The sequence below is a fragment of the Carassius carassius genome, chromosome 7 (assembly GCF_963082965.1).
Source record: "Carassius carassius chromosome 7, fCarCar2.1, whole genome shotgun sequence".
In the NCBI taxonomy this organism is placed as follows: Eukaryota; Metazoa; Chordata; class Actinopteri; order Cypriniformes; family Cyprinidae; genus Carassius; species Carassius carassius.
In genome coordinates this window covers 5859382-5882628 of record NC_081761.1, presented here as the reverse complement: position 1 = coordinate 5882628, position 23247 = coordinate 5859382, and the positions used below count along the sequence as shown (strand labels likewise).

Here is a 23247-nt window from a genome sequence, read left to right as displayed (position 1 = left end):
GTGTAGAGGGGTTCTCAATACTTTATGCTGGCTGTGTGTAACGTCATGAAAGTGTCGGGCCGCGCCAAATCCGCTTTGATGTCCAGATGAGCGCGCGCTCGGAAATGGCAGGTGGCTCAAGATCGCTAAAGATTAAAGAGATGAAGTACTGAAGGAAACATGTGCAGATGGATATTGTCATTTTGCATTTATGCTCCATTAGATGCGCCGTCTACCTGTTCATAATGTAGAAATGTATGGTGTTCATAGATAGGCCTACCGTTTTATTGTTTTTACTCTGTCATATGTAGGCTGTCTTTTATTCAGAATTAGATGTTGTGCCTATTTGAGTTAACTAGCTGTACTTAAAATTAGATAGATAGATAGATAGATAGATAGATAGATAGATAGATAGATAGATAGATAGATAGATAGATAGATAGATAGATAGATAGATAGATCATATTGTTGTCCTTGTTGGGAAGCACGAGGCTTGGGAAAGGAAGAGGGATTATATTAGTGAAAAGCGCCAGATGTCAGAGTGATAAAGTGTGTGAGTACATGAGAGAGAGAGAGAGAGAGAGAGAGAGTGAGTGAGAGGCCACTCACTCACTTGGGCGTCTGTTCATTATGACATGTAAAGGGGCGTTCATACTGTCAGAAGTTGCCAGGACACATTAGTGTTGGTGGTAATTATGAGTATGGCATGACCATGTGTTTGTGGTTGGAGGGATTAAAAATGAAAAACTGCTCAGAAGGAAAGCAAGTGAAAGGCGACCTTTAACACCTCCCTTAAAGGGGTCATATGATGCTTTTATTAAAGATCATTATTTGGTGTATTTTGTGCAACACAGTATATTGCTTTAATGCTAAAAAAAAAAACCATTATTGTTCAAATACTATACATTATTGTAGGTGCTCTATGCCCCGCCTCTCTCAAACCTGTCATTTTCTAAAAAGTCCCTCCTTCTGACAAGCGCAGTCTTCAGTCTTCTTCTCTGATTGGCCAACTGACCCAGTTCATTATGATTGGCCGAACACCGCAAGCACTCGTTGGAAATGTAACTTCCCTTTCTATAATCATGAGCTTCATCTTTCAAAATAAATGACAAGTTGATAATGTCCTGTTTCATCATCCGTTCAAGCCCGAAATGCAAGCTCGTATGTGTTTGCAGTGCACAAACCATGGTTAAAATAGCTGACTCCACTGTGATGTGTCCATCTCTCTCTCTCTCTCTCTCTCTCTCTCTCTCTCTCTCTCACACACACACACACACACACACACACACATGGGCACACACAAACACACACACACACACACACACACACACACAATGTGCAAAACTTTGCATTTGAACAGTCAATAGCAAATATTTAAACTAATAACAAAACATACTTACAGTAGCTGATACAGAAGCGCCAGATTGTCATAGCAAAGTCAGAAATACCTCATCTCCTGCAGTAACACACACACAAAAAAAACTGCATTTCCACATCCATAAAAGGCATTTCTGTTCGGTTGTAAGTAATCTAAAAAAAAAAATTAAAAAAAAGATTCCTAAATGCATCTATTTTTCTGAAGGCCATTTTTCTGAAGCAGTCATGTCTTCCTGACATGACTGCTTCAATACTAACTGTGGTTACTGAAACCACACCTTCTTTTTTTGGGCGACATTACGCACATATTTCCACAAAGTGATGTAGACACGTGGGGGCGTGTTTGAATTAGCTGTTTTAAGGGGGTGTGGCAGTCGTAACTTTGATAAAGAATATTTATTTGGTTTTGAGACTTTAGTCTTTGCAACTTCAGGGATCTTATCTATGCACAATCAACTTGTAACACTCCAAAGAGAAAGGAAAACTCATATGACCCCTTTAAAGGAATAGTCCAACCAAAAATTTTAATTACTCAGGCTGTCAAAGATATAGATGAGTTTGGAACATACTCGGAGAAATGTAGCATTACATCACTTGCTCACCAATCAATCCTCTGCAGTGAATGGGTGCCATCAAAATGAGCATTTTAATGCATTTTTTAACAGCACCCATTTACTGGAGAGGATCCATTGCTGAGTGATGTAAAGCTAAATTTCTCCAAATATGATGCAGAACTTTGATCTCCAAATTGATGCAGGAACAAACTAATCACTATCTTGTGAGGCCTGTTCACACCAATTAATATAGCGATAATGATGAAGATATATTTTTAAAAATAGTTGAAAATGTAAAAGAAATAGCACCACCACAGCACATAACTCCAGTGCATGCTTACAATAAAGAGAACATTATTGTGTGTTGGTGTGGCACTAATATAGTTGTAATATTGTAATAGTGATCATTCTTGGTAGGAACAGGCCTTTAGAGTACAAGTGAATATTTTACACGGCAAGCAAAGCTGTCATGGATGTCTCAACCCAGAACGAGGATGCAGATAGAATGTGACTGTTTTGGTAGGTCAAAAATGATGCTCAGCTGGATTAGATTTATCTCTTTTATACAATAAATAATGTCCTGCACATACAGCGACTGTTGCACAAGATCAGGCACACACACCCAAACATATGCGCACACATGTCTATAATTGAAATGCAATTACCACTTCCAGTGCCGGGTAACATCCCAGGTGGTGAGAGATGCATCTCCTGCTATGGTAGGAGGGGCGGCCTGAAATGAAAGCAGGCCATTCTGTGTGTGTATGTGTGTGTGTGTGTGTGTGTGTGTGTGAGAGAGACAATTTTACAATAATAGCTATACTGAAGATGCCCTTCTTTCTCTAGTGTTGATGAAACCACTTTTTTTCAGGTACAGTTTTAGGCACTATCATATTTAGAAAAAGAGAGGACTGAAATTTGTATGTATACCTGTAATTTGTGAAAACTATAGAAAATTATAGAGTGATGGACACAATACATTGTGGAGTAGATATAAGAGCCTTATGGATGATCTTTTAAGAAAGAATTCGCTATTTTTCTCTCAAGGCATGGTAAAAGCGAGGATCAGCTGGTGTGTCAATACGTCAGACTGCATACATACTTTCTGTGATTGTTCCTAAACCCTTGCTAACACCTTTACATCAATGTCCAATATGTACTGCACTGCTGTAGAAGGTCAGTTAGGGTATACCAGAGCTGTTGATGTTCCTGTCTCAGATCAACTCTCAAGAGACTCATAATCGAAATTGTATGTTTCACTGAAGGTTTATTACATGACATCCTTGAACTTTCTCTTCCTTGACCTTTGTTTGATAGCAGCTCCTTGCACATTCCCTGAAACTACAACAGAAAAAAGAAGTCTTGATTGGTTTTGCTAAATCTAGTTTATAATATGTAATATCTCTATCTTATTCTTTCTTTTAAACAATGTAAATTGCAAACATGTAAGTCAAACAGAAAAAGTGTGGTTATTGGCTCTTGCAAGTATGAATATTTAATAAGTAGGTGGGGGAAGAAATGAATTCCTTTTCCCTCAGATGCCTAAGCTGGAAATTATGTCACATCCATATTGACTGTGTTCCAGTAAACAAATGGAAAAACCAAGATGGAGGCATCAAAAGTTAATACCAGTCGATAAAATCTTGCACAGATAATGCTGAAGTATATGTCAAAAGATAGAGGTTGGATAGAGACACAGACACAGAGAAGTCAAGTCAAGTCACCTTTAATTATATAGCTCTTTTAACAATACAGATTGTGACAAAGCAACTGAACAGCATTAAATAGGAAAATAATGTCAATAAAGCAAAAAAGCAGAAGTGCTAATAAACAATATATTATTACTGTTTTGCTTATGCTGATGTGCTGAGCATTTTAAAAGTCATGGTTGTTGGGATCACTTTTCCTCTGACTTGGGGGTTGGAATTTCAGATATCCGAGTACAAATGGAATGCAACTTTATAAAGATTGTAAACAGTTGTTGGTAACGAATAAGGCAGTAGTTGTGCTCATGGGAATGTGTAGTGTTACTCTTGGGGTTGAGTGCTAATGTACTGTATGGTGTTTTATTAGAAGTCACCATTATAGAGGTTAGTGCTTCTTCTAATCAGTGCAAACCTTGTTTACATTGGGAATTTATTTTCATGCTGAATCTATCTTCCAACAATTTTATTTTTGTTATTTTGTGCTTTTAAGAATTAATAAATTGATCCAATATAAAGTTTGTTTAACAAATTGTTTCTATGTAGATACAATATTTTCATGCTACTACCACATACCTTTTTATGTCCTAATTCTCTTTTTAAACGTGTTCCTCACCAGTTTTTGATTGATTTAGTAGAGCAGATGTCCGTAGACCTCCCAAAAGATTAAATTAGTTCCTGTAAGAGTTGATTTGACTCTGTTATTTCAAGAAACTAATTTCTCTTGTTCTAGAGCAGTTAAATGTTGCTCTTACATGGGCAGTTAACCACTGATTGTTGACATCAGGGCACCTAAAGCACCTGCTACTGTCATTAGAATAGATTATAGGGCAGTAAGTAGCTTTCAAGTCAGTTTGAGCATGGTAAAATTTGAATTACGCTGACCACATCAGAGAACATTTGGAGATTTTGATACAATTCATTACTTCTCATGCTATTCCAAATCTTTTATGAATGACAAGCCACCCACAGATTCATTCCAGCAACAGAATAGATGGAACAGGGAAAAATCAAAACATTTCAAAAATGTTTGTTCACAGTGAAAATGATTCTCAAAAATCCACAACTGGGACAGGTTCACACGAGGTGGCACATTTGACCTATTTTTAGTATATTTCTGTCACTGATTTAATTTTCACGTTTCCCAAAGGTATTAAGAGATAAAAAGAAAATCCAAGTGGACCAGATGTTTGATAGTTTACCAGCTAACAGCATTTGTAATAGTTTTAAATACTCATTTATATCTAGAATATGTGCTTGTCTGTATATGTTTTTATCTATATAGTATTTTAATATAGCCATTAAATGAAGAATTGATTGTTGCATCATAAAACACTACTAGAGAAAACTTGCTTGAGGATAGCAGAGTATTAGAATTTTCTGACTGGTTATATGCATGAGTGTCACTTTAAGAAATGATGGGGACAGTTGAGATTTTGCTCCCTGGATGTTGTTGGATAGTGGATTAACTGTCATGTCTAATGTCATGGTTTTTAAACTGAGGGTCCACAGACCTGTGAGGGTCCGTAAAAGTACTGCATTGGGTCAGTGGAGTATATTGTGAAAGAAATTGTATTTATTCGTTATTTATTTCACTGTTTGGTTCTAAATGCAGTTATGTAGTCTTTTATTTGTATTGTATTAGAAAGAGATTCCTAACCTGGAAAAAGTTGACTTACTTTAAGTTTTTGTTGTTGTTGTTGTTGTAATCTTTCTGTTTTAATGAACCAAAATCACATTTGTATATCAGTGGCTGTATATCAGGAGTGGTGGCACATTTGTTTGCATTTTGTGTTGTGATTTTAGTACAATAGATAGCGAGATGCAGAAAAAAATGCTGATGCTTTCTGCTACTGATAACAACCTCATTGAACACTCAGCAAAATATTACAAATAACAAATTCCAGCACTGACTCACCATGCATAAAAAAAATAAAACCTAAGCTTGACAATTGGAAATGTTTCCTCTGTATCAGATAAATCCCTATTGTTGTGGGATGAATTGACACCTACTGTATGATTATGTGAAACAGGAGCAGGCATTGTGTTAAAGATTTATAGATACTCAAACTTGAGTGATGTTTTTGGACTACAGTTACATTTATTAACATGATGTGTATCTGTTTTTCTGCAACTGTGCCTCCTCTTAGGGCCTCATTTCTGCACTGTGTGTGTGTGTGTGTGTTTTCTAGCCATCCTGTATGGTGTAAGCAGGACATTCCCAAACCAGCGAAAAGAAAATGCCAGAACACATCAGCCCAACCAGCCATGAACATCAATGCACTCACAGAAAAAGGAAGAGGGAGGGAAAGACAGAGAAGGAAATACCATTTAGCTCACCCCAAAGGAGAATACAAGCATCATGCAGAACTTTATTGACAGGACGTTTGTAAATGTATCTTACTTTTAGGGAATATGTATTGGAAAAAGCACTACAGTAATTCAACTCAATGGAGAATAGTACATTTACATTGTTTGCATTCAACCCTCTGACACATTGTGACTACTACAGATGTGTAACCGTCAGAATTTCTTTTTTTTAATTGTTTACTCAAAACTTTAAGATCAGTGCTGTTATTAACTAAAACTAAAACTGCTAACTAAAACTAAAGCTAAAACTATTAAAAATGCTTTTGTTAACTGACATAAAGGTTAAATAAATATTACATGACAAATTAAAATGTTACCTTGGCAATGAACAGAAATTAAGTGCTAAAACATAAATAATAATCATTATTATAAAAATAATTAGACATATAAAAAAAGCTCATAAAAATGAATGAAACTTAAGCTAAAAATAAAATGTACATGTTTTATAGAAATATAAGCTAATTAAAAATATTAATAAAATACTGAAATTGTAAAATGGAAAAATATTTTTCAAATTTAAATTTACTAGCAATTTTTGTTTATTTTTTTATTTACTAGTTAACATTTAAAAAAAAAATTGCACTGATATTATCTATTGGCATGTGTTTTTTATTGGTGTGGTTATTAAGTGGAAATAGTTGTAAGGCCACAGGTTATGAGTTAACCTTGTCTATTCAAACATTTCCTGAGAACATTTTCTTGGTCCCTTGAATGCTGTCTGACCTTGGAAAGTAGTTAAAATCAGATTGTTTCAAGATTTCAAGAAATCAAGATTGTTTTGCAGCAGTTGAATTGCAGTTGAGTTATTATTAATGTTTTAATCCCGCTCATTACATGCATTCATAACTGTCAGATCTGTAAAACCCACTGAAACCCAAAAAGCTGTGGTTTTGTCGTTGTCATTGTCAGATCTTCGCATTGTAAACTCGAGCTGATCCGTTCCCAGTTACAGCTGACACTGATTGGTTGGGCCGTAATTTTCCCAGACAAGGAGGTTTCATTGGACTTGAGGCCAAATGTGGAGCTGAAAATGTGAACGCTGAAGATTCATCTGTATGTACAAGGCCAAGTGTGTGCGGTGCTGCAGGATGAACCTGCGCTCTTAACAGGGTGACACAGATTCCTGCACAGGCCATTTCCTTTGACCAGAGCCCTTGTGTCCTTGAGAAGGGTGCTTAACCTTTGTGAGTCCTTGTGCTTTGTCATTGTTCTGTGTATCAGTATTTTTGTTCTAAAACATCTAATATATACTGTATATATATATATATATATATATATATATATATATATATATAATTTATTATATTTTTGCTTATATATTATATATATATATATGTATTCTATTGACTTGACTCCTTAATTTCACTGTGACATTCTAGTGACACTGCTGATATGTAGTAGACATTATTTGCAAAATAAATTATATAATTGATTGGTTGGACACAATCATGATGGATTGATTGATTTATTCTGGTAAATACCAACTTACTTCATATAGTACTGGGTACATCTCACAGTTATTTTAAATACTACTGGGTATACAAAAATGGTATACAAAAATGCTACCTTTATTAATTAATTAATATACTTATTACATTTAATATATATATAAATTAATTCCAAAGACTACATAATGGTAGCTGTATTAATTAAATATTAATTTATATATTAAATCTGTTATATCTCAAAGTTATTTCAAATATTACTGGTTATACAAAAATGGTAACTGTAGGTATTAATTAATTAATTCATTCATTCAGTATGTTAAATATCAAAGTTACTACTTGGTATATAAAAATGGTAACTTTTGATAAAAGCCTGTGTGTTTTATGCAACTGGATGACATGTTGACACTTATTAAATTAGGCCATAATATTGATCTAATCCCCACCCCTTTTAAAATATATATTTTGTTTATTTACTAACAGATGCAAATAAAAACTTTTTCCTTCCGCATGTTGGGAGAAATAGAAGTACAGGAAAACAACGCATGCATTTCTTTGCACAGCTGGCAGCAGAAACAGTGTCTGACTAGTATGTGTATAGTCTAGCACCTGTAGCTGTTGATGTTAATGTTTAGTAAGATATTCCAGGGGTCGTGGTAGGTCATCTGAAGTCTGGACATCACAGGTTTTTGCTGCATTGAGCTGAGCTTGACAGGTCTTGTCTCGGAGATGAAAACAGAAGAAGGCAGGCCTTCAGCGAGTTGACTTGTGCTGGTTCCGCTTGTGTCGTTTTACAAAGCTGTTGTGGGTTTATTCTGGGCTTGGGAAAAGAACAATATCTGAAAATATGCTTCTTTTATTTTCTTAAAGGAACAGTTGACACAAAATAATCATTTACTCATCCTCATGTTGTTCCAAACGTGTATTTAAGTACACATTTAAAGTAATAGTTCACCCCAAAAATAAAATTGTGATAATATTTCACAATATTATAGTTTTGATCAAATAAATACAACTTTGATGTGCATAAGACATAAAACATAATTATAATTATTCCAAGTTTTTGACCTGTAGTGTATTTCATTTCATATTTCAAAATATTTTTATATTGAAAATATTGTGATATTGCTTGTCAATATCTAAGGTCTAAGGCTTGAGGAAATAATTTTCTGATTGTTTTTGCTTCCATGTTTCATGTTGTTCTCACAGCTGAGATGAACAACTGGAGTCATGTGTCTGGGCATTGACATATTGCACATCCTTTTTTTTTATCCTCTTAAGGCTTTGTGTCGGTGTGTGCATTTGATGGAGGGACAAAATTAATCCGTGAGGTGACGAGAAATGACCAGAAGAACACGACAGCACTGTTCCTGCTAAAACTCGAGATCTGACGCTGCATGCCTTTTCTTGTTGTTAAACTGAATGTTAGTTATATTAAATGACTTGTGCCTTTATTGCGGTACACATACAACATACACATACAACATCAAGTAATATGTGACAATCACAGCCAATCAGCATATATTTAATGTTTAAAAGAGTGCAACATTGTCCAGCTCTCTTTACCATCAGCATGTTTCTGGAAGTATGTTTCCAGTTAATTTTTCCCAAAGAGATATTTTAAAAGTCTTTGTTAAAGAGTTATAAGCCATGAAACAAACCAAACCCCAATGAGGTGACTCACAACATTACAATTATTAATTTGAACCAAAAAAGTATTTGAAAATCATACAAAATGTCAAGATTACTTAATGTCTTTTATGATGGAAAGAGATACAGTATGAAGTATTGTGAATGATATTTAAAAAAACTGTGGAAAAATATAAAACTGCTGATTTAGAGATGTTGATTATATGTATAGAAACCATATATTTTATGTTCATTACATATACACAAATGTAGAATTAGTTTGAGAGCATAGGGATTCACAAAGCTTAATTTTGCCGCCATTTGTTCACCACAGTTCTTTGCAGGATCATGGGTAATGTCGTTTTTCCACAAAGAATTCCACTGTTAAACACAATATTTAAAAAAAAATAAATTAAAATAATGTTCCCCTATAAAGAAAAAGAAGAATATGGAGGAGGAAATGGTTGGGGAGACACGAGGATATTGTGCTTTATAACTCCTCCCTGAACTCCCCGTTGCTCTGTATCTTGCTCTCTGATTGGCTGTCGGTCATTGCCTATGTAGTTTTCAGTCAGAACACTTTTCACACAGCATGATTTTGAATCGCCGACAGCTCCAGATATTCATGCCAAATATCTCACGGGCGTCGGCGACTCATCGGCGATTCTCTCAGATCGCGTCTTTGCTTATTCACACTGCGTGATTGTCACTTGCGAGAACAAGCACCGATTTTCCTGTGATTTCGGGCATTTGTCGGCGATTTCTCAAAACCTGTTGGCGAGCCAAAAACTGGGCTAAAATCGTGCAGTCTGAACTCAGCTTGAGCACTTAAAAGAAAATTCATTTTCATAGTATATGAGCTTTTTTACAACTTTTTGGCTTTTATGATGAGACATATAGTATAAGGCTTGTAGATTTTCAGAAGAAATGTTTTCACACAAGTCTCCATTTTAGTCTCATTGCTGTCTAGGAGAAACATTGGAAATATAAAAAAAACTCCTTTGTGATTTTTCTTTTCTATGGATTCCCTCATATATATTTTTAGTCTAGTGTGAAACTGACAGTCACATGTATGGCATGTGAGGCCAAACTAGTGGAAGAAAATTGTTGTTCTCTCCATGTTTCTCTCTCTCTCTCTCTCTCTCTCTCTCTCTCTCTCTCTCTCTCTCTCTCATTTTCTTTTCACAGTCAGCTTGCTCAAGCTTCAGGCCATGGCTGTTTTAAACTGCACACAGTAAGATGATGCTGAGGGATGCTGAGGGTTTGTAAGTGTGTATTGTGAAAGTGTGTGTAAATATGCAGTGCACACTAGTCCTTTTTGTTGGTATTGAAAAGACCATGGTACATTTGCTGTGACACAAAGAACCAAATATAACTCACAGAATTCAAAAGGAGTGTAGTGTTAAGTGTGGCAGTATATGTTCAGCACGGTTTTCGCAGTTCTGTCCACTTATAGCACTCATGCTTTCAGGTCATTTTAAAATGATAATCATTAAATATCTATAATTATAGCTGCGGGTTGAAGCATGAGAATAGGGGGAGGGAGATGATGTGTGTGCACGTGCATGTGTGTGTTATTCAGATTACTGTGCTTGTCCCAGATTATGTTTCAGTGCTGAAAGATTAAATGACTTCCTTAAAAAAAAGCAGGCATGGTGGAATTCCATTATTATGTGTGTGCTTTCTGAATTAAATATTTGGTTCCTCAAATAATTTACTCCAAAATTTCAGTCTAAAATGAGGAAGAAAATACATTCTATTTTACATAAAGTAAACATTTGTAAGACTAAATTAAATTAAATTAAATTAAATTAAATTAAATTAAATTAAATTAAATTAAATTAAATTAAATTAAATTAAATTAAATTAAATTAAATTAAATTAAATTAATGTTCCATGTAAATTTCCTATTTAGATTTTCTTTCCACCCTCCAGATTTTCTAATATTGTCCGATCCTATTAAACCATACATTAATGGAATGCTTATTTATTCAGCTTTCAGATAATGTATAAATCTCAATTGACACATAACACTATACTTTGTATTAGGAAAGTATTTGTAAACCATTTCTCATTTAACTTAATTTAATTTGAATACAACTGAAATTACATATATTTTTTTAGCATTACATTAGTGTCATGCTTTGTTTACTCACATCACATTTCAGTCTAAAATGGGGAAAAATGGCATTTTATTTTTCATAAAAATGAAATGAAATTGGTATATTTGTGTATAAATACAACTGAAACAATGAAACAATTGTTTGTTTATTTCAAAATATCATTTCCCCTCCCTTTCTTTTGATTTTGTTATGAAATGTGCAGGTGTGCACCTGTGTAACATATCACGTCTCCAGAGTGAACCTTATCCACTGCTATAAATGATACTCCTTTTCTGTTTCCTCTTGGGGGAGTACATTGAGAAGCATTAATCTAATTCCTGATTTGGGAATATTAACCTCAGTGTCAGTTGCATTAAAGGTTTGCAGCTCTCATCTCTTTTGTATCTCTAGTGTTGTATCCTTCAGTATCTTCATAACCAGTGATGAGGCTGGATAAGTCTCAGCCCGTCCCCGTGGGGGATTTGAAGCTCAGTAAGTCATGTTCTGTGTTCACCCCATCCCGAGGTCCAGCATCTATATCATAGAGCTGACAGATTAATGTTGCATCTGACCGGAATGTTGAACATTCTGAGGTCCTTGAGTATTCAGTGGAGCTTTTCTCCATTCTTAGGTTTTCAAACATGACAAAAGGATATATATATATATATATATATATATATATATATATATATATATATATATATATATATATATATATATATATATATATTATCATATATATATATATTATCATATTTATGTTTTTTTTTATTCTGAGTGGAAAAATTTAGAATAAGTATGTTTTCTGTATAAATAGACAATTATACCCCCAACAAGCATTATATCACTTTTTAAAGAAACCAGTTATATTAGTTGAATCCTGTAAAAACACACTGGTATCTGTCACATTAGGAATTATGTACATTAGTATTAAATGTTTATCTTTTTCCAATGTAAAGGAATAGCCCACCTAAATATGAAAATTATGTCATCTTATATCTGACAATTCTGTTTTATTTTAACTTTTTTTTGCCATTTTGAGTTTATATCTCACAATCCAGATTTTTCTTGCAATTCTGAGTATATATTTCAAAATTTTGACTTTTTTTCTTGCAAATATGAAAAGAAAAGTCAAAATTGTGACATACTGTATAAATACAATTGCAAGAAAAAAGGTAGGAATTGTGAGATAAAAAGTTGAAATTACCTTTTTAATTCCCTGTGGGAAACAAATAAACAAACAAACAATGTTCTATATTCAGATTTGCGAGAAAAGAAAACCAAATAGAGTTTTTTACTCTATATTGCAAGAAAGTCGGAATTCCCTTTTTTTATGGCAGGATTGGGGATTTCCAAAGAATTATGCTCTCTGAGCTCTGTCCTAAGTAAATCCTGCCTGATGAGCAGTTATCCATAATGTTCCTATTGTAAGCCACACCAGATGAATAACAGTGGAGTATCAATATACTGATACGTTACTGTCATTTGGATCTCCAGTAGTTAGTGCCTGTAGGGCTGTGTATCTGATTTAGAATCTATCTGCGATTGTGGAGCTGATGTCAGTCATTTTTTGTCTAGGCATCTGTGTCATGGGCTGTCAATGAATTGATTACTTAATTACTAACAGAATGAAGGACAATGTAGGGACTTTAAAACTGCTTCAGTTCACAGATTATCCTCTTTTCTTAAGTCCTAGAGACCAGTAGAATACATTAAAGCACAATAGTCCCTGAATGTTAACAAGAAGCTAGACCCTTGGCAATTAACTTCAGTGCTGTCATGCAGTGCAAGAGTTTGTCTAGAAAGTCAAGAATACGCAACACAAAACATTTTTTTACGAAACTAGCAGCAGCAGTTGTAAATGCAAAAATAATGACTGTCTTGTGGAAGTTGTGTGACCATGCATGGTGTCTTTTGGGCATGTGCCCAATTAGCCATATGGTTAATCCTTTTTTTTTTAAAAAAAAAAAAGAAAAATACTGCTTCTTCACCTTTAATAGAGGGCAATGAGGGCATCAAAATTTTGTCCACTATTTTGTTGGATGAAATGATGAAATCTCCATCCTACAGGTGATTTTTGTCAAAGAAAGAGGAGCTGGTAAAATGGGAAGGGGTAAAGAACTTAAAATATATATTTTGCATGAGGAAACATTTGTAAGACCATTTTTGCATTAGATTCTCATTACTGTTTAATTTAATTATTTAATCATAAAAAATTACATAAATAAAAAATAGAGAATGAGAGTGCTGTTCGGTTTTTAAGGGTGAATCCACATCATATATCCACGTCACAGTTATAAAGCAGTTCTTCAATAGTGTCATTATTCAGATCCAGTCAGTTCAGTGATGGTTCAGTTCAGTTCAGTTCAATTACTCTGTTATCAATTATGAAACAAGTTCATTTCAGCTGTAAGCAGCTTCAAGGGTCTTAGTGTTGCTGGAGAGACTGTACGAATATAAGGAATTGTTGGAGCACTTTTTTAATATTTCCCATCTGTGACTTTCTGATTTATCAGTGCACTACATAGCTAATGAACTTAACTTAAAACTTGAACTCTTAATTTCTGTATGGGAAAGTTGGTATCTTACTTCTGTGCAATCCTAACTGGATTAAGCATATGGGCATTTGGGCATGTGCCCAGAAGCAACACATCCAGGGATGGGAATCATGCAAGGCCGTATAAATTGACATTTACCTACCCTCATGCCTTTCTAATCTCTTATGACTTTCTTTCTTCTGTAGAACACAAAAGTGTACCAGTATATCCAGGCCACTTTTTTTTATACACTGGAAGTGAATGGTGACCATGAATGTCGAGCAAGATTTCAAGGCAGGATTTTAGTGAAATAACTTGTGAAATTTCATTCTGTTTCACACACATACCATTATACTAAGAATATACTTAGTCATACAAACTAATTTTATGGCGCTTGACAACATCTATCTGTTCCTCATCCGCTTTCATTTTAATGAAGAGAGCAGCTCAGACATTCTGCTAAACTTCCTATTTCGTGTTCCTCTCATTTTGGAACAACATGGGCAAGTAAATGATTTTAAAGGGCACATTTCCTTTTACATGTTGTTTGAACATATATGTGTGTTGGCAGTGTGTACACAACCACCCTATAATGATAAAAATCCACCGCTCCTTTGTTAATCCCCATAAATCATAAGCTTTGTCTCAGAACAAGTAAGAAAAGTTTTCATTTTGTTTAGGGTTATATTATCAGCATAGACAGAAGGTATTATACTGTTACTTAATACGCATATCTAATATAAACATGAAAATTCTTTCCCAGCTTCTTCTTCCCAAATTCTTTTACCTTCACAGACATAACAGACTGTGCTTTTGTAACTTGTGTGTGTTTTTAACATAAATGTATGTGTGTTTGAGAATTTAAGTGCTGTAAGACATGAAAGATACTTATTAGTACTCACATGCCATATGCCAGCTACTTTCTGTGCACATGCTTTGGATGTGTGTGGTCAGAAAACTATATATCAGAAGTTTAAACTAATATGGCTTTAAAATTCATGATTTCAGCGTAATAGACATAATAATCAAAATCAAACAGGTGTTTTTTTAGCAGATTATCTGAGGAACAAGCTGTATGGGCGAAGTCCTATTCTGGAAAAGGGGACAGGGAGTAGTGATGTGTCATTCATGAATGATTCATTCAATTTGAACTAATCTTCAAAATGACTTAGGGAACATGGAGTCGTCTCAGCGAGGGATTTGCTCATTTGCCTGGGATTTCTGTACATTTTGAGCATTGCTTAGGGAGAAGTCTTGTTATGTTTATGATCAAAAAACTGGATTTCTGAATTTTGTCATGGCAGATGATGGATTAGATAATCTTAACCTTTAACCTCTTGAAGAATTCCAAGTCTTAGACACTCTGGGACACCCCAGCTGGGTCTTTTGATGCATAAAGCTGTGAATTAACCGAATGCAAGATTGAAAGAGGATCCAAGGGGAAGATGAGTATTAAAGAATGTTTGAAACACAGGCGATGTTGTGTGCTCATGAGCAGGGACTGGGCAACACCGATGGTTATTGTCATGCCTCGTGGTTAAGGTCAGGGTTTCCATAGCAACAGGGACCAATGAGGTTGCAGTGATAATGGTATGAATAATTCATCACATGGAAGGATTATGAACGAGTTCCAAAACACCTCATGGTGTGCGACTGTATGGGTGTCAGTTTGTGAATGTATACAAAATGTATGTTTCTACCCATAACTTCATCATTTATCATGATCCTAGAGAGAATTTGCATAGCAACTCCAGGTGAGGCGTTGCCATTTGAAGTGAAGTGAAGTGAAGTGACATTCAGCCAAGTATGGTGACCCATACTCGGAATTTGTGCTCTGCATTTAACCCATCCGAAGTGCACACACACAGAGCAGTGAACACACACACACACTGTGAACATACACCCGGAGCAGTGGGCAGCCATTTATGCTGCGGTGCCCGGGGAGCAGTTGGGGGTTCGATGCCTTGCTCAAGGGCACCTAAGTCGTGGTATTGAGGGAGAGAGCACTGTACATGCACTCCCCCCACCCACAATTCCTGCCGGCCCGGGACTCGAACCCACAACCTTTCGATTGGGAGTCTGACTCTCTAACCATTAGGCCACGACTTCCCCTTATTTCTGTCACATTTTCTAATTAACATCATAGTGACATTGAGTTGTCATGGAAATGCTCATTTGCATTTTTATCATTTCATTCCATAGTGTTTCTGAAGGTGACTTAGATAGAATGTCTGGGAGTGTGTTTGTACAAAATGAGATGCTTAATTAGTCATTGTATATTAAATGTGCTCTAATTACATATCTATTAATTTACTGTTTTCAAGAGATAATGTTGAATAGGGAAATTAATTAACTAATTCATCATCCTCACCAAGTCATAAGCATAATTGATTAGGCTGTGATCAGCAAGTATGAATAATAATAGCATTTATGTGTAATGAATAGCTTCATAAGCATGTTTAGTAGAATAAGACTGTTTTTAAGGTCAAATAAGCAGCACACACACACATACATGTTGTTTATTTCACTGTTTAGTGATATTTTCCTGCATTGTAAATTTCTCTCACTTTCTGTCTGTCTCTACTCCCCCATCGCTTGTCTCACACTCTGAGAAGGCTGCCATCTGGACTGCTTTCATTTAACACACACACGCACACACACACACACACACACACACACACACACACACACACACACACACACACACACACACACACACACACACACACACACACACACACACACACATGTGGAGATTAATATATCAAGCCATAGACATTTGATAGAAATATCACCCAGAATGTAATGCATAGTGTAGCTTTGATTTTCATTAGGATTGTCAGTGTGTTTGTAATTTGTGTTTGTGTGGATGTGTGGCTTATAACTAGCTGTGATAAAACAGTTTTGCTTGAGTTTAATGAATGGAAATGCTACCTGCTGGCTTCAACTGAGAGAAATCCCCTCTGTGACTGATCCACATCTCGCTTTGACCTTAGACCTCATTGTGAACATGGTGGGAAAATATTTTATACCTGCTAATTAGGGTTCTGCTTCAAAGCAAGAAATCACTTAAAATGGAATTAAGAATGCATTTTACATTGGAATAGTCAACTTTACATTTACATTTTCAGCATTAAATACTTATCAACATTTAGTATATTTTCAGAATTTCCAGTATTTCTGACATTTGGTGCATTTTTAGAAATACTAAATTATATTAATTTTCAATGTTTTACTTTATATATATATATATATATATATATATATATATATATACACACACACAAATGTCTCAGTTTGGCCAAATTAATTCAACATTTTTCCTTACAATTATAATGATTAAAACTAATCAAAACTGTTTTCTGTTTTCCCTTTCAGAGCTCCTGGGTGCTGCTAAGAAAGTGAATGTGAATTTCCAGGACACAGACGGGTGAGGTTCATTTGTACTCATGCACTTTCAATTAGTGATCAGCTGATGTGGACTATTCCGTGGCCATTGCCTGTATTAAGGTCAACAGGAAACTGCATTTGCAACTTAATGTGACATATTTCCAGGTGACACAGATCAGGGCTTTATATTATTTAGCAATTGGATTGTGAATTGTATTTAACCAAATGACTGTTAGGTGGTTGGAGGAAAGGAGTTGAAAACTAAGAGTGCTTGGTGACGTCAGTACCATACCGTCTGTTTTCAATTCATGGTTAAATTATCTGCTGGACAGTCGGCTATGATGTTGAATGAACTTTTGTACTGTATGAATTTTTAAAAGATTCCTACAGTGCAGAATACAGGTGTGTTGTTACTAGAATGCTACGGTGTATTAGAGTAAGAGAGAGTGTGAGTGTGTGTGTGTGTACACACGTGGCTTGGAGCTCTGGCAGAGAAATATCTCTTACTCATGGAAGTAGGTCATAGCCTCCTGCTCAGTTAGGCAGTGAGGGATCGGAGTGAAGTGTTGAGTGCAGTGAAGTCCGATTAGGGACTCTCTAAAAAGTTACGCTGGAGGCTGAAAGCACTTGGGCTGGAAATTAGATATTAGGATTAGGGTATTATGAGGAGATATAGGCTGTTTTAAAGAAGATTTAAACCATATGATAAGAACAGGCCTAGTGATTAGTAGACCCGCACAGATACACCTAAAGATGTTTTGCAGAATAATAGTTCATGCCATTCAGTCCCAGTTGCTTCTTTCAAGTTCTACACATCATATTGTTTTCCTTATTTATTTGCATTTTAAATACATGTTGAATACATGTTGTTCAACAGAAAATGTTAATATTTTTGGTCTTTATGGTTCAACTACATGTTAGAATGTTATATGATGACTGAGGGCAGTTGCAATGCACAAAATTTCAGGCCACCACTCATCCAAATATGCACAGTAATGCTCTCTCTCGCACTAAAAAAATTAGTATGATCGTTTGAGATATCAAAATCAAAAATGTTTTGTCTTCTGCTGCCTGAATGTCTGTTGTCTTGAATCCATAGTTATATCTATCTAATAGCTTGGTTGTTGGTTAGATGTTAACATGAATGACAGATGCTAGCTGACAGCTACCATATCAGATTTTATCATGGCTTTAGGGTTTTGAGCAATTGTATCTCTGCTTACATTATGAAATAAAAATGTATAACTGAATTTAAAAAAAAATCTTTAAAATGTGCAATGATTATTATATATTTCATCAAAATATCTAGCTTGTAGTGTGCTTTGATGCAACAGCGAGTCAATATATTTTATTAAAAAAGGATTTAACTTATTTTAGATACCTATTATGTAGGTCCCACTTTTAATTCTGTTTTGAACATTCAGTATTTCTAAAGGCTAAAAGATTTACACAATTAAAGAGATTTTTTTAAATTTTTGTTGTAATTTGGCATAATTATATCTTAGTTGAAATTACGACTTAAGCATTTGGAATTATAAGATAATATAAATAAGAGTTCTTTTCATAATTTTGACATAGATCATACTAGGCTTTTTATAAACTTTTTATCTCATGACATTCCGTGTTATAATTGGCAGGAATGGGCTTCAATACATATTTGACATACAGTGGGTTAATTGAATTTCTAAAAATTGCACCCAATAACACTGACTATTGCCACAATGAAATGTGGCATTATGTTCTGGACAGTAAATCAGTTACTTTCACAATGAGACTTTTCATATTTAAATCTATTCCACAGGTTTCCCTCCAGAAACTTATACAGATTCTAAATGTCAGTAGAAATGGTTAATGCATTATGTGTTTGTGTGCTTTTGTTTTATAGGTTATCTGCCCTGCATCATGCTGCTCTTAATGGAAACGTGGAGGTGATTTCACTGTTGCTTGAGTCACAAGCCATCGTAGACATCAAAGACCAGAACGGTACAAACACACAGCACCAAATACACATACAGATGTATTTATTGAGTCCAGTTAGTCTCATATGTAAGAATATGTAAAACACAGATTAATCAATTATCAAAACCCTTTTTTTGAAGGGATGCGGCCCTTACATTACGCTGCTTGGCAGGGCAAGTGTGAGCCCATGAAAATGCTGCTCAAGGCGGGGTCATCAGTCAACAGCCAATCAGATGAGGGACAGATCCCTTTACATCTCTCTTCACAGCATGGCCATTATGAAGGAGTGAGTACACACACACACACACAATTAGACTCATGCTGTACACACACACATACTCACCGTACTGTACTGTGTGTATTTGCAGAGCGAGATGCTGATCCAACATCAGTCGAACCCCTGCCTCAGAGACCATGCTGGGAAAACCCCTCTAGACTTGGCCTGTGAATTTGGACGAGTCACGGTCAGTTACGCTGTGTTTGTGCGGGTCTGTCTGCATGTATGTGGGGGTTTGTGATAGATAGATGAGAAACGGTGCTCCCCTGTGGGATTGTGGGAACTACACCTCTTCTCACGTTCTCAGCCAAATGCAGGAAACCCCTTATTCACTCACAGCCCGGTTTTCACTGCTTCCATATGAGCACAAGAGATTGTCATAGCAGTTTATTAGAACTTTTTTTTTTTTTTTTTTTTTTTTTAAGGGATGATTCCTCCAAATATTAATATTCTGTCACCATTTGCTCAACCTCAAATCTTTCTCTCTTCCATGGAACATGACAGGGGAATTTTTAAAATGGTACTGGATGCTATTTCACAATATTAATAGAGCCAAAAATGTGTGCACTATACCAAATCATTTAAAGTCATATGATAGCTTTATGTGAAAAGACAGAGCTAGATTTAATAACTGACTCTAAATAAGGGTTCTTTATTGGCATCTATGGTTTCATGAAGAGCTTTTTATTCCATCCATGGAATCCTTCCACCGCAAAAAACGTTCTTCATTTTATTAAATATATTTTTTTCACACTGAGAAAAATGCTTTTGGCATCACAGCAAAAACTCCCTTCTGGAACTTTTACTTCATGTAATTTACTGATGATCTTCACCTCAGTGAGCAGTTAACCATTGTAACTGAATCACTGAATTTCCATTTGGGAGTGGGATTCGATTCTATTTGTAAATGAATCACTGCTTTTCATGTGAACACAATAAGGAGAGCTAGGGAAGTTGTCTGGATCCATCGAAAATGATTTTAAATTCAGTCTGTTCCTCACTTAAATCTATCAGCTTTAGGGATATTGCGCTATATATGAATTTATGAGTGTATGATGCTTTTATGGTGTTTTTGCATCCATCTGAAGCTTGAAAGCCTTGTTTTGTGTTCTAGAAGAAATACATTTCTGGGTTTGAAGGGTGAATCATTGAGGGAACTATTCTTAACTTTTCATGTTTGTTTTATTGACACACTGTTTTATTTGTCATATTAAATCATTTCTTGTACTTAAAAAAGGCAGATCTTTTTTGTGTGAAAGTTGCCGTATATAATGTTCTGTTTTGATAACTTCCAGCCAGACTCAGATATTGAATTATATCTCCAAAAACATGTCAGCAACTGAATGTCAGCTTATCCGAACACTCAAAGTGACTGACAGGTAAAAGTGACTCAAAGTCTTCTGATTGGCTAAACAATAGCGATCGAATCCCTTTTGCTGTTGACAGAGCTTAAAGCTGTCAGAGAGACAGGTGTGACTTCTCACGGTGATATCTGTCAGGTAGTAGGACTTTTATTGCCTGCTATTCCATAAAAATATATTTACAACACCAGTAACTGACAAAACATTTTGAACAGCATAAAATAAAAAGCTTTCATATATAGTAGAATATATAGTGCACTTTTATAGGTAAAATTCTGTTGAACAAATCCATTATTTTGCACATAATGGATTGATTTTTTGGGCAGCAGTGCCAGCGTTTAATCAAACCCTTTTTTCTACACAGATATTTAAGTGGAAACCACCTGAATTACTGTGGTTATCTAGGTGGTTATTAAATACAACATTTTTGGGACATATAAATATTTATATACATCCCTTCAGTCTACTTTTTGTTCTGAGACATTAATAAGGATTTTGGTATGACAATTGTGTATTTACTTTATATACAGTTTTTATCTTTAAACATCAACCTACACAGGGGACTATAGATGAAAATGAGCTATCTTGGTTAAATATGCCACATTTTACATTGCTAGTGTGTATTATTAATCTGTATCATTCCTGTTCAAAGGCACAATTCACCCAATTAAATCTGGCAAAATGTATTCATCCTCAAGTTGTTCCATTCCTGTCTGAATTTTTTATCTGCTGAACACATAAGAAGATATTTTGAAGAATATTGGTTACCAGATTGTTTTCTGGTTCCCATGAACTTCCATAGCATTTTTCCCCCATAATATAGAAGACAATGGAGACCAGCAACTATTTGACTACCAAAATATCTTATGTTCAGCAGAAGAAAAAAAAAGTTTTGAAACGTCATGAGGGTGAGTAAATGATTGGGTGAACTATCCCTTTAAATATCTAAAGAATGAAAGAATGAAAATATAGCAGATCAAACAGGAATGACGCACCTGTGTAAGCTGTGTTTGTGCAGTATGTATGTATCTTTTCTGTGTGTTTTACAGCTGGTGCAGCTGCTCCTGAACAGTAACATGTGTGCTGCTATGTTAGAACCGAAGCCCTCTGATCCTAATGGCATCAGTCCACTCCATTTGGCGGCAAAGAATGGACATATCGAGATCATCAAGTAGGTGCTCACTGGATTTTGCCCTTTTGCACTTTATTGCTACACATACTGTATGCACTGAAGTCATCATTAAGGTTACATCTTACAAATAAGGTTATGTGCATACAACCTATGTCTGGCTCATATTTCACCCCAAAACCCAAAGAAGAAAAAACAGGAAATATATGTTCATAATTCTGGTTAAATTATAATTTAGTTTTGTGGCATTACCTTCAAGTCATGATAATTAAACACATTCCCTCCCTAAAGTCTTTTTAATGTGAAAATAAATATTATTTATATTGTATTTTAGCATGTATTTATTATAGCAGAATTTGTTGTATTGCCTTTATATTGATTTTAATTACAATTATTTGATTAAATATCATTTTTACAATCTTGAAAGATTTTGTGAAATGATTCACAATTTGGACCCAAAGGACTTTTGTATTGAACATAATTTTATGTAGTATATACACTACAATTAAAAAAACTTGGGGTCAGTATTTAATTCAGTAGGACTCATTCACTTCAACAAAGAATCATTCATTTGATCAGTAAAGCCTTTACATTGTCACAAAAAAGCTGTTCTGTTAAACGTTCTCTTCATCAAAGAATTCTGAAAATATATTTTTTCTCCAAAATTATTTCCACAAAAACAGTATAAATGATATTTCATTATTATTTTATATAGTTTGTGAGCTTAAAAGACAGCTTTTAAAAACCTTAAAACTTATTACTGGAACAATAATGGAGGTAAAGTCTCATCAAAAACTCAGAGGATGTTATGATTTATTTTTTTTGATGAGGAATTATACTTGTTTTATTATTGCTTTCATTTCAATTCTTTACAAGGGGACAGACATTGATGCTGCAAAATCCTGACACAGCATTTAGCTCACTGACACAAAACTGCATGACTGATGTGCTAAGACAGGTCAGGAGCAAAGGGATCGGGGATGATGAGAGAAATGAAAGGCACTGTGGATTGTCTGATCAGTCCCCGGAGGCTTCATTCATTAGATCCGCACACACAGATTCAAAGCGCGTGTCCTCGTTTTTCCCTTTGATGGACAGTGCCATCACTGCCCAGTGACGCACAACGTTAATTAGTGATTTCATCACTCGACGCACATATTAGGTTGTTTATGGATCAATGTGAATGTGTGTTTGGTTGGATGGGTGTGAAGGACATATTTTAGACTGCAAATTGATAATTACTTCAAGTTTTTATTTTAAACATTAAAAAATGTGTATTAGAATTACTGTAGAACTATTCTTTTTATGTATCGATCAATAAACTTTGTACTGTTTAAGAATAGTGTTGTGGAATAAGTCTTTTAGTGTGTTTAAATATGTTTTTATGAAGTTTTCTTGTGTGTATGTGTTCAGGTTACTGATCCAGGCTGGTATA

General features: G+C 35.0%; 1 protein-coding gene across 2 annotated transcripts in view; it reads left to right on the top strand.

The window, feature by feature from the left end:
• Nucleotides 1-23247, top strand: part of si:dkeyp-9d4.3 (caskin-1) — a 43294-nt gene that overhangs the window by 1121 nt on the left and 18926 nt on the right. For both annotated transcript variants that reach the window (XM_059553595.1, XM_059553594.1), the window contains exons 2-7: nt 17075-17126; nt 18972-19069; nt 19186-19331; nt 19414-19509; nt 21733-21854; nt 23226-23247. The exon at nt 23226-23247 is cut by the window's right edge and continues 87 nt beyond it. In XM_059553595.1, the coding sequence (XP_059409578.1) occupies nt 17075-17126; nt 18972-19069; nt 19186-19331; nt 19414-19509; nt 21733-21854; nt 23226-23247 (536 nt within the window). The remainder of the gene's footprint in view (nt 1-17074; nt 17127-18971; nt 19070-19185; nt 19332-19413; nt 19510-21732; nt 21855-23225) is intronic.